This window comes from Saccopteryx leptura, chromosome 2 (genome assembly GCF_036850995.1).
Source record: "Saccopteryx leptura isolate mSacLep1 chromosome 2, mSacLep1_pri_phased_curated, whole genome shotgun sequence".
Classification (NCBI taxonomy): Eukaryota; Metazoa; Chordata; class Mammalia; order Chiroptera; family Emballonuridae; genus Saccopteryx; species Saccopteryx leptura.
This window is the reverse complement of record NC_089504.1, coordinates 13,667,269-13,685,706: the sequence shown is the minus strand read 5'-3', so window position 1 is coordinate 13,685,706 and position 18,438 is coordinate 13,667,269. Positions and strand designations below refer to the sequence as shown.

At 47.9% G+C, this 18,438-nt stretch overlaps 1 protein-coding gene across 4 annotated transcripts in view; it reads right to left on the bottom strand.

The window, feature by feature from the left end:
• Window positions 1-18,438, bottom strand: part of TTLL11 (tubulin tyrosine ligase like 11) — a 204,011-nt gene that overhangs the window by 116,054 nt on the left and 69,519 nt on the right. For 2 of the 4 annotated variants that reach the window (XM_066367256.1, XM_066367258.1), the window contains exons 4-5: window positions 12,506-13,081; window positions 418-513 (exon numbers count right to left, since the gene is read on the bottom strand). In XM_066367256.1, the coding sequence (XP_066223353.1) occupies window positions 418-513; window positions 12,506-13,081 (672 nt within the window). The remainder of the gene's footprint in view (window positions 1-417; window positions 514-12,505; window positions 13,082-18,438) is intronic. The other 2 variants (XM_066367257.1, XM_066367259.1) reach the window with 1 other exon arrangement.

Genomic DNA, 18,438 nt, shown 5'->3' with positions numbered 1-18,438 from the left:
TTTTTTCATTGAGGGGGAAGAAATATGATATAACCATTGTGAAATGTACTATTTATCTTAGTGATTCAAGCATGTCGACATGGCTAAATCACATTCATAGAATTTCAATTAGTTCATCTCCTGAGGCTAATTAGTTCGTGTCAAAACTGATGGAAAGGCTCAGCTGCCTCTACATATGCAGATCATAAAACCTGGGAGAACAGCATGCTGGGAAATTACTGTAGGTCGGATAGGTGTTATATTCATAGACTGTGTTCAGAGCTCAAGGAAACCGGAATTATTTAGGCTTGAACAGAACTTTGCTGTGCAAATTTGGAAATGTGGAATCTTGTTTAGCCAAGTGAATAACACGCGAGCGGAAACATCCAGGGATGTGATTCACGGCAACATACGCAATGAGATACTCAAAAGACTTACTTCTCGCTCATGTTCGATTCTCATGCTGGGATTTGCATTAACTTCAAGTAGTATAGGCTTCAGATTTTTCATTAGAAGAATGTCAAAGCCTAAAATCTGTGTGGGATAAACATAATTCAGAATTACTCCCTCTAGCTGCAATTTCTTTTCAGGAATTGGGGTCGGTATTAAGGTCAGTAAAGTGAAAATAAATTCAAACTTCGCCCCCAACCTGGGCCTTGCCCCTGGCTGCTGTTGTCCCAAGGCCCCCTCTTCGTCTGGGCGGACTTGGCAGGCCAAACGGACAGCAGCACGTTTTATGGGAGGCCTGATGATGGGACCAGTTCCCAGAGTGCATTCTAGCACGATCGCTGTCATCCGGAGTGCTATAGCTGATGACCTCTTTCTCCTTTAACGGGTGTTTTATTAGGTTAAGGATCAGTCATAGTCCATCAATTTCTCCCTCTCCTTTTGCTCTCCTCCGTTAAGATGGCTAGATCTCTGAAAACCCACGGCTACCTTGCTTAACTCTGGGTGTCCGTCAGTATCACTTAAGGACCCCTTTCAAAACCACTGCTCATCCCCAACCCACATTTACGGGTCAGAATCTTTCAGAGTGGAATGCAGGCAAATATATTTTGAATATCAAATCTTGCTGATATACCCTCTTTGCTAAGGAGGAGGGGATATTGATTAAGCACCTGCAAGGCACCAATAACTTCACAATGCACCAGTTCTGCCTCCTCTCCCTGAATCCTTGTGGCAGTGCATTTGAAGTAGGGACTATACCGTCCATGAAGCAGAAACAGAGTCTCAGGAAAGGTCACTGGATTTCCCTAAGACCACCTAGCTAGCAAGTGACAGAGCTGGGCTTCACACCCAAGCAGGGCAGGCTACATATGTGTGGGACCCAGGGCAAGATGGAAATCACAGCCCCTTGTTCAAAGGTATTAACAAGGTCATCATAGTGATAAACAGAGCATTAAATCAGTCATGGAGCCCTTCTGAACATGGGGTGCTGGGTGGCCGCACAGACCACCTGCCCGCACCCAAAACTAACCCCCAGCGCTACCCATTTGTTGGACGCCTGCTCCTGAATCCAGCACGTGGCCTCGGCGAGGGTTTCTCCTCTTCTGGCCTCTGTCAGCTGCTCCCAAGCCCTCAGCCCCCCGCCCGTCCTGCTCCCTCTGTCTGAGACAGCCCTTCCCCCAGCTACTTCCTCCTCAGCCTCGAAACTGCAGGTCCCAATTAGATTCAAACTCAGACTATGAGGATGTCAGCTTCTTAAGAGAACTCTCATGATCTCTACAGGAGGTAATAACGTAGAAAGTTTCTAACATAACCGACGCAATCCCAAAGTTTCCAAAAATCAGGTGGAGAATAAAGGAGAGAAAAGAAAAAGAACTGTATCCCCTCTGTAAACTCACGAAGGAAAGACGAGGGCAGAGCCACTCACTTGTCTACTCAGAATATGCATTAGTTCAATGATAATTATTAAACTGCGGCTTTACCCTTGTTAATGAAATCAGAGCCTAAATGACCGTTTTGAGGGATAATTCAAGATGAGGTTATTCTTCAAAGGAGGGTGATGAGGATGAGAAGTTGGGAAAATGTCATCCTCACTCTAATTTTCTTTCCCTGGTCATGAAACGAAGGACTGGAAATTCAGTAGAAAATGTTCCATATATTATAGACCTGCTTAATAATAAATGACAAGTGGGTATGAGTGATGAGGCCTCGAAGAGACTCAGGTGACATCATCAGTCTAACCCCAGGCCTGGTCTGAGACCTGTGACGTTGATGAGGCTCCAGAGAACGGAGGGCTGGAGCCCACGTTTATCACCCTCAGTTACCAACGCCTGCTGCTATACCTTAGAAGTTTGGACTTGGGCTTTCTCAGCCTGATGACTCTTTTCGGTTCACTGTGCGTGTTAGGAAACCTGGAGAAGGGGGTGGATGGCAAGACCTCATCAGCCACATTGACCTGCACCTACCAGCGGCATGATATTTCCCAGAACCCAGACTTGGGTGCACGTAGTTGAAGATGCCGGGGCTTGTACAAGGATGCTTTGGAGCTGGAAAGTCCTGGGCTGCCATCCCAGCTCAGTTTCTCACTCCAGCTAAACAACTGTAGCTATGATGCTGAGCGCTCGGAGCCTCGTTTACCTTGTCTAGAAATGGAGACAACGATGGCTGCCTTCAGGGCAGTTGATCATGGAAGCAAAAATGTACCTGGGACTATGCTCATCATATAGGAGGTACTCAACACACGCTGGCTCCCTTTCTGGTTCCTTACTGGTCTCACCAACAGGAAGTAACACATGTGGCTTTGGTGTCCAGAGGAATTAAGCTCAAATCTTAGTTCTACCTTCAACTTGTGTATCTATGGGCAAATTACTTAGAAGCTCTGAGCCCCAGTTTCCTCATCTGGAAAATGGAAATAAGAACAGTCTTTACCTTAGTTCATTCATTCGTAAAATATTTATTGACATGCTTCCTATGTCCTGGAACTACTCTAGCTTCCGGAAATACAGTGGTGGACAAGACAAAGTCCCTGTCCCCATGGAGCACAGTGATACATGGTAAGTACTTAATGAAGGTCACTTTATTCTACATATTTTTTCACAAGTCCAAGGAAATATGTTGCACCAATGGATCCCAATAAACAGACTCACAGAACTGGGAGGAGCTTATGGGGGATCTTGCAATAAAATTCCAGAATGACGGAGCTGGCAGAAAATTTGAGAGTTGACTTGCTCCAGTGTTTTTCAAAATGGGGCTCTTTTCTGGGGAAGTACTGGGAAGGCCAGGTCAACTTTTACTTCTTCTACATACTGGGTTCCCTAGGGAAAAAAAATACCTCATTTTTGAAAAAAAAAAAATACTAATCTAGTCTGGAACCCATTTTATGCAAACCAGAAACCTGTGCTTTAGAAAGGGGGACACTTCTCTGGTTTGGTGGCAGAACAGGAACTGTCAAATAGAGAGAGACCTTTCCAATCACGTGATAGTCTGCCCCCCTCAAATAGCAATTCAATCAGCAATTATGTGTTGCTCACCTCCTCCTTGAGGGGGCCCCTGGGGGTTCAAAAGTATCGATCCTCCATCTCTGGCTTCTAAAACCTTCCAAACCAAGTTGGGAAGAGAACTCATGCAAGGGCTCCAAGCTAACTGTAGTGAGAGGGATTCTCTCCGAGTTCCGGAACTACACATCCATCTGCATCCAGGGATTCCCAACTGGGAGGTCCCAGACTCCTCAAACCCAACATAGGCAAGCTCACTATCTGTGGTCAGCAGCCTCCGAGGTGGTCTCAATGATCCCCCCCCACACTCCTGGTGTTCATGCCCTCCTGTGATCCCCCTTCTTGAGCGTGGCTGAACATGGTGATTTCTTTCTAATGGTACAGGGCGGAAATAATGGGATGTTACTTCCTATTTTAGGTTATAAAAAGACTGTGACTACTATGCATTCTCTCAACTCTCTCACTCGCTCACTCCGAAGGAAGCCAGCCTCCAAGTTGTGAGCTGCCCAGTGGAGAGGCCCAGGTGGGACAACAGCCAGGGGGACCTGAGGCCTCCCAAACAGCCATGTGAGTGAGCTTGGAAGAGGCTCTTTCCTGAATAAAGCTTTGAGATGACTGCAGTCCTGGCCAGCATGTTCATTGTAGCCGTGCAGGAGACTCTGAGCCAGAGGCAGTCAGCGAAGCCTAGATCCTTGATCCACAAGAACTGTGAGATAATTGTTGGTTTAAGCTGCTAAGGTTGGGGGTCATTTGTTACACAGCAATAGAGAGCTAACATACCGTCTCTCTAAAGTCTACTTTGCCTCCGGCATTCCTTATCCACCATTCACACAAGCCAAAAGTTTCTCCTCCGTCCTTTATATTTACCTGCACACCAACTCTACTAGTACATTCTACCTCCAAAGAACTTTCTAGATCTGGCCCGTCCTCACACTACTTCCATAGCCTCCCCATTTGTTTCCCTGCTCTCACACTCACCCCTCTAACTCATCTGGCACAGGAGGCTGCCGCAGCGTTTTTATAAAATATAACCAGAATGCCAACACTCCTCTGCCTAAACTCCCTGCCTACAGAACCCCATCCAAGCTTCGCAGCATGTCCTACAAGACCTGGCATCTGTCTCACCCTCCGGCTTTATTTCTCTCACTCACGACTGCACGTCTTGGGCTCCCACTGTGCTGACCTAGCTCTAGGATGCTTTAGTCTTCTCTTCCTTTCTACTATTTTGCCTGGAAGACAATTTTATTTATCAAATATTTAATGAGCACCTACTAAATACTGAGCACTGTTCTAGGCACTGGCGATAAAGCAGTGAATAAGGCAAAGGATGTTTTAATGTTTAATGTAAGCTTCCTTCTTGGAGCTTACATTCTAGGGGAGAGATCCAGCTGCACGTTGTTAATTAAAGCAAGGTAAGAACATAGAGCGTAATACAGTGGGCAAAAGGGAGGGTTTGGCAGTTTTGATAAGATGGTCAGGCAAGTCCTTTCTAAGGAGGTGACATCTGTCATCCGATTGTCTTCTTGTTTGCACAGTTTCTGATGGGAATTTTTTGGTTGTTATTTGTTCCCTCTGAACATAATGTTTATTTTTTCTCTGTCTCTCTAGCTGCTTTCAAGATTTTCTTATCATCACTGGTTTCCCACAATTTGATTATGATAAGTCTTTTTTTTTTTTTTTAAAGACTAGGTTTTTTTTTTTTAATTTTTATTTATTTATTACAGAGACAGAGAGTGAGTCAGAGAGAGGGATAGACAGGGACAGACAGACAGGAACAGAGAGAGATGAGAAGCATCAATCATTAGTTTTTCATTGCACGTTGCAACACCTTAGTTATTCATTGATTGCTTTCTCATATGTGCCTTGACTGCGGGCCTTCAGCAGACTGAGTAACCCCTTGCTGGAGCCAGCGTCCTTAGGTTCAAGCTGGTAGGCTTTTCCTCAAACCAGATGAGCCCGTACTCAAGCTGGGATCTCGAACCCGGGTCCTCTGCATTCCAGTTCGATGCTCTATCCACTGCGCCACCGCCTGGTCAGGCTTTTTAGATTTTTTTTTAATTTTTTTATTTACTCATTATAGAGAGGAGAGAGAGAGAGAGAGAGAGAAGGGAGGAGGAGCAGGAAGCATCAACTCCCATATGTGCCTTGACTATGCAAGCCCAGGGTTTTGAACCGGCAACCTCAGCGTTTCTAGGTTGACGCTTTATCCACTGCGCCACCACAGGTCAGTGATAAGTCTTGATGTGTGCATGTGTGTCTATGTGTGTGTATCCTACTTGGAATTTCTTAAGATTCTTGAATTGTGGGTTTATATTATTTTTTTTTTTTTTGGTCAAATTTGGAAGATTTGGGGCATGTCTTCAAACACTTTCCTGTATCTCCTTGCCTCTTCTGCTCAGGGGCTCCAGGTCCACATACGTCAGACCACCTAGTATTGTACTATAGATCACTGCTGGTCTGTTCATTTGATCTTTCCTGTCATTTTTCTGTTTCACTTTGGACCGATTCTATTGCTATGTCCTCAAGTTTGCTGATCATTGTTTCTTCAGCATTGTTTCTTCTGATCTGATGTTAATCCCATCCAGTGAAATTTTCATCTTGGCTATTGTATTTTCTTCTCTAAAATTTCCATTTGGTTTTTTTTTAATAGCTTCCATTTTTTCTCTTCATTAAGCTCATACTTCCTTTAAAAATTGTGTTTAGTCATGCAGCTTAGCTCCCTCATTTTCAGAATTCTGCCCACAGGATTCCGGCCACCTCGGCCCTCCCAAACTTTGATCTCCATCTCCTCAATGCATGGAGCTCACAGGGCTTTGTCTAGATTTTTCTCTCCCTGTACTCATGTTCCAAAAATTGCCCCCAAACAGAAAACCAAGGCCACTGTAGGACTCACCTTCGATTTTATTCTCCTCTTCCTCAGGGGTCACAGTTCTGTGCTGTCTGTTGTTCAAAGTCCAAAACATTTATTTCATGTATTTTGTGTGGTATATTATACTTGTTTGCAGAAGATTAGGCCCAGTCTTTTTTTTTTATTTTTTTTAATGTACTGGTTGCGTGTGTATAGGTCCAGTCTTTGTTACTCCATCATAACCAGAAGCAAAAGTCTCTAGAGGTGACATATGCACAGGGACTGAATGAAGTGAGCAAATAAATCATCTGAAGAGCTAAGCAAAAGCACTTCAGGCTGAGTGAACAACAAGAACAAAGGCCACTACTGGAGAGCAGCAAGGAGCAAGAGAGAGGGAGAGTGAGTGGTAGGAGATGAGGTCAGATAGAAAGACAATGGACAGATCGTGTGGCATCTTGTAGGCCGTGGTAAGGAGCCAGGATTTTAAGTGCAATGAGAAAGCCGTTGGAGAGCTTGCACAAGGGAAGTAATTTAATCTGACATGTCTGAAAAGGAATCACTTTGGCTATCGTGAGAAAAAATAGGCTAGAGATAGCAAGAGTGGAAACAGGGACATCAATTAGAAGGCCACGGCCGTGGTCCCAGTGCAAGGTGATGGCTGTCCAGCCTGGGATGGTAGCAGGGGAGTTGGTTAGAAGTAGTTAGTTACATTTAGGATATATTTCAAAGTCTATTTGCAGGAGTTCCTTAGGGACTGGATGTACAAAGGAGGCAAAAAGTAATAAATCAGGATGACTCAGATATTTGGTCTGAGTAACTAAATGAACGCTATTCATTTACTGAAACAGGAAAGGCAATGGAAGAGTAGGTTCAGGAGGGAAATCAAGAGTTTAAATCTGGACATGTCAAGTGGGAAGTGCCCACTGGAAACCCCAGTAGTAAGATTAAGTGGGCAGTTGGTTATATCAGTCTGGAGCTCAAGGGGAGGTCAAGACTAGAGATGCCAATTTAGGAGTCAACAGCACATAGATGATACCTAAAAGCCATGGGGCTGAAAGAGATCATTGGCGGAGAGATTGTAGATAAGAGGGGGACTTCCCAGGGATTGAGTCCTGGCAATCGTCAGCACTGCCAGGTCTGGAAGAAGGGGCTGAGAACAGCAGCCTGGGAGCTGGGCGGGGCCAGGAGAGCATAGCACCCCTCCCCTGTTTTCTCTGGGTGAATCCTTCACGCTGGGGGCTCCCGATGAAGCACCTCCTCCTCTGGGAAGTCTGTGGCATTAGTGACTCCCCTTTCCGTGTTCTCCCAGCATCCTGCTTGGGCCCTCTTGTGCATTTACTACGGGGAATTGTGATTCCCACATGTTGATCTTCCCCACTCAACTGTGTACCTTTTGAGGGCAGAGATTGTGTCTCATGCATAACCACATGCCCTCAGCTCGCTCAGAGCTCGTCTCAGTGGGTATCCAGGGACTGTGTTAGAGTCCAGAGGAAGAAAAGCAGCCCAAATACCAAAAGTGGTCAAGACAGGCTGACCAGAGAAGGTGGGATTTGAGCAGTACTCTGTTGGAAGGTGTTGGCTTTCAAAAACTGTAAAAACAGAAGTGGGTACGGCAGGCCAAGACAGAAGAGGACAAGTAGGGCAGACTGGGAAAGCACAAATGATGTCCCAGGGACAGGAACTGGCCCCGTTTGATGGGCCCACAAGGTTCAGGAGGGGTGCAAGAAGTGAGGCTGGAGCCAGGCTAGGATGCAGCCAGTGCCAGGCTAAGGGCTTGGTTCTCAAAGCAGGTTCCCAGGAACACTGGTGTTCCATTGTGTTTAAAATGCGACAATTTCATCGTTTCCTATAACTTCAAGGCACTTCCTCACAGACAAGTTTGAGAATGGTGGATACAAACAACACATGCTGTAATATATAATAAAAACTAACATTCATTAAGTGGTTACTATGTGCTCGGTACTGTGCCCAATGTCCCACATGGCTTTCCCTCATTCCATCTTACAACAGTTCTGTGAGGTAGGTACAAATATTACCTCTATTTGCAGAAAGGAAACCGAGGTAAGGACAGCTTAACTTAACTTGCCCGGCTTGCCAGCTGGAGGCGCTGGAGGGAGGAGCTGGGGTCAGCTCAAACCCGGGGCGTCGGGGAAAGCAAGCCAAGCCCTCACCTGACCACTAGACTGCTTCCCCGCCTCCTTCCTATGGGGTGTCTGGCCCTGAGGGAAGTCACAAGAACCATGAAGAAAGAGGAGAAGCACCTTACGATCTAGGGAAGGTTTTTCCTGCAGACATCTGGGGGAAGGGTCCTAGCCAAGGAGAGAATTGGACACGGGGCTAGAGGCAGACGGAGACCAGGCAGTGGGGTTGGGATAGAACGTTCTTGCAAGCTGAACTGGAAAGCGCTGCCCGGAGTGTGCGTTTCTGCCCCATGAGTCAGCTGCACCCGGATGGACCTCACTGTTTAAGTCAAGGTCACACTGCTGCCCACAAGAAGACTGACATGAGGCTATGTTGCTGGGGGCTGCCTGGCAATGACAGGGGTAAGGCCAGAATGACAGGACAGCCACGTTCCTAGGCAACAGATTACAGGAAGCCTGCCCACAGCCGGAGCCGCGCCAGCAGCTGCTACAGGCCATCACAGTTTCCCAAGCAGTCGTTGTGGCTATGATTGGAAAGGGATCTTAGTCACGTGTATAAGATAAATGTAATTTTGTTGGCTAAGATTTATGTCCCGGAATGCTGCACTCTGGGCCAGGCCCAAACTACAAGCAAAAGGGGCTTCGGAGCAGAGAAATAATTTATTATACTCTATATGCACAGAACGTTACTGTAGTTTGCAAAGCCCTGCATAATCTCCATCTCGTGCGTTAGACAGCAACCCTGTGAGGTGGTTGAGGAAACTGAGGCACAGAGAAGTTAAGTGACTCACACAGCAAGTCAGTGGTAGAACCATATGTTGTCCTTAAATCTGCAGGTTCCAGGTTAGCTCAGGTGTTGGAGATCCAGACTAGCAAGGGTTTTAACAAGTGATAAGAATACAGGAAGCAAGGGAGGACTCCAAAGAGAAAAGGATGATCTTTTCTCAATTACTGTGAGTCTGAAATGTATGGTAAAACATTTCAAACACCTAGCACTTTCTAGCTCGGCCAAGTCTTTTCACCTACAGGACCGCACAACTCTCCCCGGGGGGGCAGGAAGGGAAGCGAGTGCAGGTGATGCACAGAGAAAGCACAGGGGCCCAAGGTCACACAGCTGGGAGGGGAAGAGCGCCCTCTGGAGTTTACTTCTAGAGCTGCCCGCCCCCAGGCCTGGAAGCATTTAGTGCGGTCAAGCAATGGAAACGGGTCACAGGGCTGTGGTTCCATCTGCTAGATGCGATCTGTCCAAACCAGTGGCTCCCTCCCTGTCTGCCCCCCAGTTCCTCACTGCTTGGGCCCCTGCTTCCGCCCCGATGGCTGCCCCAAGCTGACTGTCCACAGCGAGACAAATACCCTGGCCCTCCACCCTGCACCCTCACTGTGCCAGGGCCCTGTGGCTTGGCCATGCATGCCGGGCCCACATGATACTCCTGGAATAGCTGCCACTGTCAAACAGATGTGACCACACAGTCCCCCGGGATGACCCCTGGATGCCTCCACGTTGCAGCTGTCTCCTTTGCCCTAAAGGCTCAGGCCAGGCCCTGTTTTCGCTGGTTCTCCCTCTAGGTTCTGCCCACTTGCCCTTTCTAATGCCTGAAGCCACGTATCTGATGGCTGAGCTGGCGTCCTGCCTGGGAACCAAAGCCTAAGGGTCCAAGCCACATCTGTTCTGAGGACAGATCTCAGGATGGCAACTAGCCCCTCCTGGAACCCATCACTGCCTGAATGTCCCTCCAGAGCTTCCCAGCACGCCTGGGAACCCTGCTGACTGGTGCCCAGCCCTGGGAGGAGCCTCCCTGGAGGGGGGGGGCTGCCCCCCGGGACCAGCCTCCTCTTCAGCTGACCCACGGCCTCCCCTCCCCCCCCCCCCCCCCCCCCCCCCGTTCCACGCAGGTGCTTTCCTGTCATGGTCTTAGAGGACCAGAAACAACCCGAATGATAAGTAAACGGTGCACATTCACAATGGGATACACAAAGCTCAAATGAAACAATACCTGGGACCAGCACAAACGTGTGGAAAGAATGTTGCAGAAGTCTACATATATACTTTATAACAGTGCTTTTATAAAGCTCAAAAACAAGACAGTCTATTGTTTAGGGATGCATTCATGGGTACTGTAAGTGTTTTTAAAGCAAGGAAATGATAAACATAAAATGCCGGCTAACGGTTGCCTTGGGGGTGAGGGAGAAGTGGGCGGGACAGCGCAGTAATAGAACTCCCGGGTTGGGAGGGGCCTTGGGAGGACTATTTTGTGGCTCTGCGTCAGAGCGTACATATACGTTCATGTATTCTATTTTATAAACAGTCGCTACCAGGTAATTGTAAAGATTAGATAGAGAGGGTCCCAGGGGTACCCCTTTTCATCCTCTCCCTCCCGTTCTGGTTTATCTGGTGGCAGATAAACCGTGTGCCTGCTGGGAGCCTGGACCTCACGTTCCCCCGCCCACTCCACCTTCACAGCCAGATGACCCGGAAGAATGCTCTGCCTTCACCCCACTTCCTTTCCTCCCGTGCTCTGGCTCCGACCCGGTCCCCTCACTCCCCTGGAGTCAGTAAGTACAAGGTAGTTTCCGTTCCGGTCTTGTGGGACATCTCAGCAGCGTCCGCCCAGGCTGGCTCCGGCCTGCCTCTTTTCCAGGCACGTCTTCCTTGGCATTCGGGGCGCTTCCTCTCCTGATGTCCGTTCTGTATCTCAGGCCACTTCTTGCTGGTCTCCTTTGTTGGTTTCTCCCTCCTTTGACTGTCCCTGTGCCCACAGGAGTGTTCTCGGGCCTCATCTTACTTCACAGTCTCTCATGCCTTCGGTCACCATCTGGACATTGAAGAGTTCTCAATCCTTCTTTCCAGCCCAGACGTGTCACTTCTGAACTCCAGGCCCAAACGTCCAATCATCTGCTGAAGCTGGATGTCACACAGGCACTTCAAAGGCATGGTCAAGTCCAACTCCTCACCTTCCCCCAGCAGTCTGGTCCTCTTCTGGTAGCTTCTATCTGAGCATACAAGTGCCGAAGCCACCTGCCACTCAGTCTTGCTCCTCCCCACCCTGACGGCCACCATCTCTCCACTCTTCCCCAGATGCACCCAATAACCATGTCCAGCCATCACTTCCTCGGTAGCTCTCAATCTACTGTCTCCATTTCCACCAAGACCTTCGCAACCCAAGCCAGCATCAGCTCTTGCTTGTATGAACTCAGTCAGCACCCTCCCTGCCCCCAGCCTTGCCTCAATCCATTCCCCATCCTGCAGCCAGTTTGTTGTTGGTACCATGCAGATCTGAGTGCCTCAGTCCCCAGCGAACACCCTGCAGTGGCCCCCACTGCCCTCACCTCTCCATGACTGGCCCCCACCTACCTCGCCCACTTCATCTTCCCTCATCTGCCCCCACATCTCCGACCCTACCCTCCAACCACGACCCTTTCTCAAATCCTCCAACACTTCTGCTTCCCTCTCACCCCCAGGGTCGCGACCCTGGCTCTCCTGGGGCACCTTGCCTCCCCCAGCCCGATGCCGTCTTGCCCACTTCATCTAACTCTTACTTCAGGTTCCGGTTTAACTGTCACTCCTTCTGGGAAGCCTTCCCAGACCACCCTCACTCCCACCCAGAAAATGTTAGACAGTCCTACAATCAGATAGTCCATTCTAGCATTTGTGACACTTTACTCTAATTCCTTTTTAAATTACTTGTCTCCCATAATAGTAGACTCTGTGCATCAGCCAGCAGGGACCTGACTTCCTGTCTCTCTAGGACCTTGGACAGAGCTTGGCCCGCCACTCAGCAGGTGGTAAAAACTGCCGGAAGAAAGAATGAATCCACTGTGCTTTACCACATTGTCTCATTTAATTTTTACAAGAATCCTTTAAGCGAGGTACTATTGGTCTCATTTTACAGGTGAGAAAAGGGAAGTAACTCACCCCAAATCACACAGCTAGCAAATAGTAAGCAGGAAGTTGGACCCTCGCTCAGCACCAAAGCCCACACCAGTAACTGCCCCTCCCCACCGCTGGCCATCGCCTCCCCCCCCCCCACCCACCCACCCAGCCCTGTCCCACAGGAGGCCGAGGTTGAGAACTCCGGCTGGGAACTGGCGATGGTTACCTGGAAGCACGTGGGCCCGGGCCGCCCTGCGGGGATGTCCGACTGGTAGAACACTTTGAGCTCTGGAGTCAGGGCAATGACGGTCTTAATCACCAAGGAGATGATATCAGACCAGACTTTCTTGATGTCCACACCCTTGGAAGACAACCTATAAAGAACGCTAGAAAAAGTCCTCTTGCTGCCTGTGCTAGTGCTGTCCGAGTGGACAAAGTGGCCGCTGTGGATGTTCAGTGAATAGTTGGTTAAGTGCATAAAGATGTGGCGCAGATTTCTGGGGGTGGGCTCCTGATACGGCTCTGTGCAGAACCGAGACAGTCCGTCTTTGGCTACGTAGATCTCTAAGGGCTCCAAGGACTTCAGCAGGACATACAGGCGAATGTCAAACTTGAGCTTGTCGATAAGGAGAGGTTTGCAGATATACTCCTGGACCACCGCCGGCCGGCGCTGGAGGGTCCCTGACAGGCGGATGTCATTGGGGTCTTTAATGAGGTAGATTCCGTCACCCTGACAACCACTGTCAGGTTTCACAATAAAAGTGGGCTTCCAGGAGGGGTCATCATCTTTTACCATTTGAACCTGGAGGGAGAAAAGAAGGGTTAGTATGATGTTCTCTTCCTCTCTGGACCTCCAAGACAGAGCAGGACAGTGGGGGGGGTGTTGGGTGAGGGAGGGACAAAGTGAGTCCGCCTGGGTGATAACACTGCACTAGGTACTGAGACAGTGACCTCAGGCTACCTTCAACTTTGTCCTCTGAAGATCAAGAGCACAGAGAATTTGCAGTCACAAGACCTGGGTTCGAACCCCAGATCTTTGCCCATATATATATATATATATATACACACACACACATATACAGTGTGTCCGTAAAGTCATGGTGCACTTTTGACCGGTCACAGGAAAGCAACAAAAGATGATAGAAATGTGAAATCTGCACCAAATAAAAAGAAAACCCTCCCAGTTTCTGTAGGATGATGTGGCAGCATGTGCGCATGCGCAGATGATGACGTAACACTGTGTATACAGCAGAGCAGCCCAGGGCCATGCCAGTCAAGATGTGGACGGTACAGAGGAAAGTTCAGTGTGTTCTGTGGCTCGCTAAATTCGAATCGTGACCAAAGTGTAACGTGAATATCGGCGTGTTTATAATGAAGTGCCACCACATAGGAATAACATTACTCGGTGGGATAAGCAGTTGAAGGAAACCGGCAGTTTGGTGGAGAAACCCCGTTCTGGTAGGCCATCAGTCAGTGACGAGTCTATAGAGGCTATACGGGATAGCTACCTAAGGAGCCCTGAAAATTCTGTGCGTGAGCCCACATCAAACTGCACTGAATAGGTATGGAACTGGAAGAGTTTTCCTTTTATTTGGTGCAGATTTCACATTTCCATTGTCTTTTGATGCTTCCCTGTGACCGGTCAAAAGTGCACCATGACTTCACGGACGCACTGTATATATATCCCTGAGCAAGCCATGTAACTGATGATGATGATGATGATCTAGGACTATTTAAGTGTGCCTACACTATGTGCCCTGTGCTATATTAGGCACTTAACATAAACTACCTCATCTAAGAAAACATGGTGGCTGCCCTTTTATGATCTAGAAAACAGGAGCTGGTGTTATCCGTTGTTAAGACTGTGGGCGCGGCGTCAGGCTGCCTGTCCCGAATCCTGGCCCTGCTACTTACCGTGTGACCTTGGGCAAGGCACTTAAGCTGCTGTGCTTCCTCGTCTGTAAAGGAGGAGGACTGTTCTGAGGACGAATGAGATAGTCAGTGCAAAGGGCTATAAGCGCACAGGACCTGACACGTGCAAGGCAGCCGTGAGCCTCACTGGTGCTGGTTTCCAAAGATGGAGTAACTTGCAGGCTCCCGGAGGGGCAGAACTGGAGTTGGAATCCAGATCGGGGACTCCAACGCGCTTGCACCTTCCTCTATACCGCCAGGCCTCAAGTTTCTCAACTTAAAAAATGGGGATATAAAATCGACTTTCGTGGGTCATTGTAAAGAAGAAATAAACTAAAATGTGCAAAGGGCCACGCCCCATACCCAGTGCAGAGCCAGTGCATGGGAAATGCTCGTTTCATCGTTTATGTCTCTCATTCAGTTCATCTAGCTGACTTGGCCAATTCTTCAGTCTGTTGGGATCTCTTTCAAACTAGATTTTTATCATCCATAATATTTGTTCTCCTCCTGGCTCGGCTCCAGGTCAGCAGGACACTCACATAATTGTCCAGGACACCTGACCAGTCCAGACAGCCAGTCTGGATCGCCGGGTCTGCGTAATTCATATGCGCCCAAATGCCCTGACCCTCGTCATGCCCTTCACGCGGTTCCGGGAAATGGATGGGCCGAATGCTGGGTGCGGAGCTTTTCGTGGAGGAGGGCAGCTGGAGGAAACTTCAAGACGGGATTGAAAGCCACTCTCTCCGGCGAGCAGAGCCTGGCGTGAAAGAGCCCAAGAACAGGCCTTCCTTCCGTTCCGACCTCCGTAACTGAGAGGGGAAGTGGTGTGCCCCAGCGCTGGGCTCGCCCTGGCCTCCGCCTCTGCTGCGTAAGCGGACCCAGGACGTGGGCGCTCGGGGTTTTACTTATCTCTCTGAGCAGCCTATATTTCTAAGTGAAGCTTTTGCCAATTCCTTGGGCACTATCAGTTACTCCAGGCTTGTAAAAGATCTTTAACAATGGAGAAACACTTAAAGCCTTAATAATGGCCCGCATCAATTGTTTCCCCTTGTCAGCAGGATTTGAGAAGGGAACCTCACCAGAGAGATCAATGCGAGCCTCCCTGGGCCCTCCACCGCGCCTTTCTTGCAACCGTGACCTTGACGTGCATGTGTAGGTATTCAATATTCACCCACGGCACTCACACGTGTGGCCCTTTCCAGAAAATACAAGTGTGCCCGAGAAATGGCAGTCATGGATCAGGAAGTGAAAAATGTCAAGTTTGCACCAAGGGGTAATTTCTCCCTCTGGAAAGCTTTTGCAGTGCTAAAGATACTAACAGTGTAATATATTCTCGGGAGCGACTTTTTTCTCCTTTGAATCCGGTGTATACGCCTTAAATAAATTAAACTGCATGGTCAATAGTCTCTGCCATTGGCGGCATTACTGAGTATTTCTCCTGCTCTTTGCCAGAGCAGCGCCACACAGATCAGGATTACTAACACCAACAGAATCGCTGAATTTTAGAGCTGGAATGATCCTCTCGGAGATCAAAGTGTCTCCGTCCTCTGTGATTCAAATGCAGGGGCTGAAGCTCTGTGAGGGGCGTGACTCGGCTGGGTCCCCTGACTGGCTCAGGGGCTGTTAGGATGAGAACGAAGTCTTCTGACCTCACAGCATGATCTCTGTGCCACCTTCACCGCTGATAAGGTAAAACTGTAGGTCTCTTTTTCCTGAATACTCTAGGAAAGATTCTCTTAACATAGCAGACAGGACCGGTCTCTGAGGCTTGTCCTCACACTAGAGTCTGGCCCCTGAGTGTGACCGCAGTGGCCCTGTCACCGTGGACCCCGAGCTTGCCAGGACTGCCCCTGTTCCAGATCTTCGATCTGGGCTCCTGGTGCAGTCCATGCAGAAGCCACACAGCTGTGCCGAATGTGGTTCCCACAGCCACCAGACCTTCAGTGGCTTCTATATTTAAAAGGAAGAAAGACTTCCCAGAATTTCATATTCTCTGTCCTCTGACGTTTTACTCAAGGGTGACCCTTTCCCCCCAGCTATTAAAGTTATTAAAGTTAAGAACTAATGCATTGATTTTAGTAAGGAGTCATGGACCAGAATCCAAATATAGTCTGTACAACGAGCCCCCCTTCCCCCCTCCCCAAAAAAACACATTTGATTGGATAGACCTGGGAAGAGACTCAGGCATGCATTCTTTGGAAAAAGCACAATGGCTGGTTCTGATGTTCACTCGGGTTGAGAGTCACTGGACCAATGTGAGTTAAATAAAAATACCATCGGAGATCAACCTAGTGAATGAGGTTTCATGCATTGATGTCAGGCTGAACATGAGAAAGACCTGCACTTAGGCTAAAGCTGATGGTATCTCCATTTTTACCCAAACCTGCTGTTGGACGTGAAATCCATTATCTTGTAACTGTATGCAGTGATGGCTGAAAGAGATACAAAGAGGATGTGGTGGCCTGATTGCTTGGCAGTCACCTGGGCTGTTAAAAAATTTATGTGTCTTTTACTGCCCCCTAGTGGATATGTGAGAAATAGAACTGGACAGATTCCCCCCCCCCCACACACACCCCCATTCAAAATTCTTCCTCTTCCTTCGCAGTAAGAGATTCTATTAAGATGTTAAAATAGTCTTAAATAAGCACCACTAGAAAACTGTGGTACTGTTAAGGTAAGATCATACTTGGATGAACTCGTCTCTAAAATGCCAGGGCTGGCCAAGGTCACATTCCATTTTCATACCCTCTGTATTAAAGATTTTCCAGTGGCCTGTTTAAATTCTCTCAGTCTTTATACACTTAAAATTTTGGGCAACATGACTATGAAATCCTGGAAATATGTGTCATTAAAAATATCAGTCATTTTTTATATTCTTCATTGTGCTTTTCTGTATTTTCTAAACTTTCCATTAGAAAAAAGAATTAAAAAAAGAAAAGAAAAAAGAATTAGTAGCAATGACAGGCAGCAGTGAGCGCCTCTAAATATAAAGGTTTTCATAAAGAATAGCTTTTGGGGACAGATATTTGTACATCTTTGCTCACAGCAGCATTACTCACAATAGCCAAAGCTGGGAACAACGCAAGTGTCCACTGACAGAAGAATGGGTAAGCAAAATGTGATATATACATACAATGGAATATTATTCAGCCATAAGAAGGAAGGAAGCCTGACCGGCGGTGGTCAATAGAGCCTCAACCTGGGATGCTGAGGTCCCAGGTTCAAAACTCCAAGGTCGCCAGGTTTAGTGTGATCCCAAGGTTGCTGGTTTGAGCAAAGGGCCACTGGTTCAGTTTGAGCCCCATGGTCAAACGCACATCTGAGAAGTAATCAATGAATTAAAGTGACTCAACTATGAGTTGATGCTTCTCATCTCTTCCTTTCTCTCTCTCTCTCTCTCTCTCTCTTTCTCATGCACACATGTGCAAGAAAAAATGAAAGAAAGGAAAAGGAAATTTCTGACACTTGCTACAACATAGATGAACCTTGAGGACATTGTGTTAAGTGAAATAAGCCAGACACAGAGGACAAATACTGCCTGGATCCACTTATATGAAGTACCCAGAGCAGTCAGATTCACAGAGACAGGAAGTAGACTGGTGCTCGCCAGAGACTGGGGGAGGGAGTTAGCATTTGACGGGTAGAACATCAGTTTGGGAAGGTGCAGAAAGCTCTGGAGGTGGACAGTGGTGGCGGCTACACAACAGCATGAATGTACTTGAGGCACTGAACTGGACACTTGGAAAAGGTTAAGGTGCTAAGTTTTGTGTTATGCGTAATTCCCACAATTTTTCTTAAGGTTGAAAAAATTTTAATTTAAAAATAGGAAAGAGACCCTGGCCAGGTGGTTCAGTAGAGAGAGTATTGTCCAGTGCACCAAGGTTGCAGGTTCGATTCCTGGGTGAGATTACAAATGAGAAACAATCAATGAGTATACAACTAAATGGAACGAGTTGATGCTTCTCTCTCTCTCTCTCTCTCTCTCTCTCTCTCTCTCTCCCTCCCCCTCTCCCTTCCTCTATTTCTTCTCTCTCTCTCTCTCTCCTTCTGCCACCTCCCTTCCTCTCTGTCTCTACCAATGGAAAATTTTAAAAAGAAAAGCAAGAGCCTTTGGTGAGACAGAAAGAGTATTAAAGCAAAAGACAAAATCTGGCTCCTAGTCCCAAATTTGTCAGGGTATTTCTGACTATGTGACCTTGAGAAAGTCACCTAACCTCCTGGGCTTTGTTGTGCTCACCTATATAATAA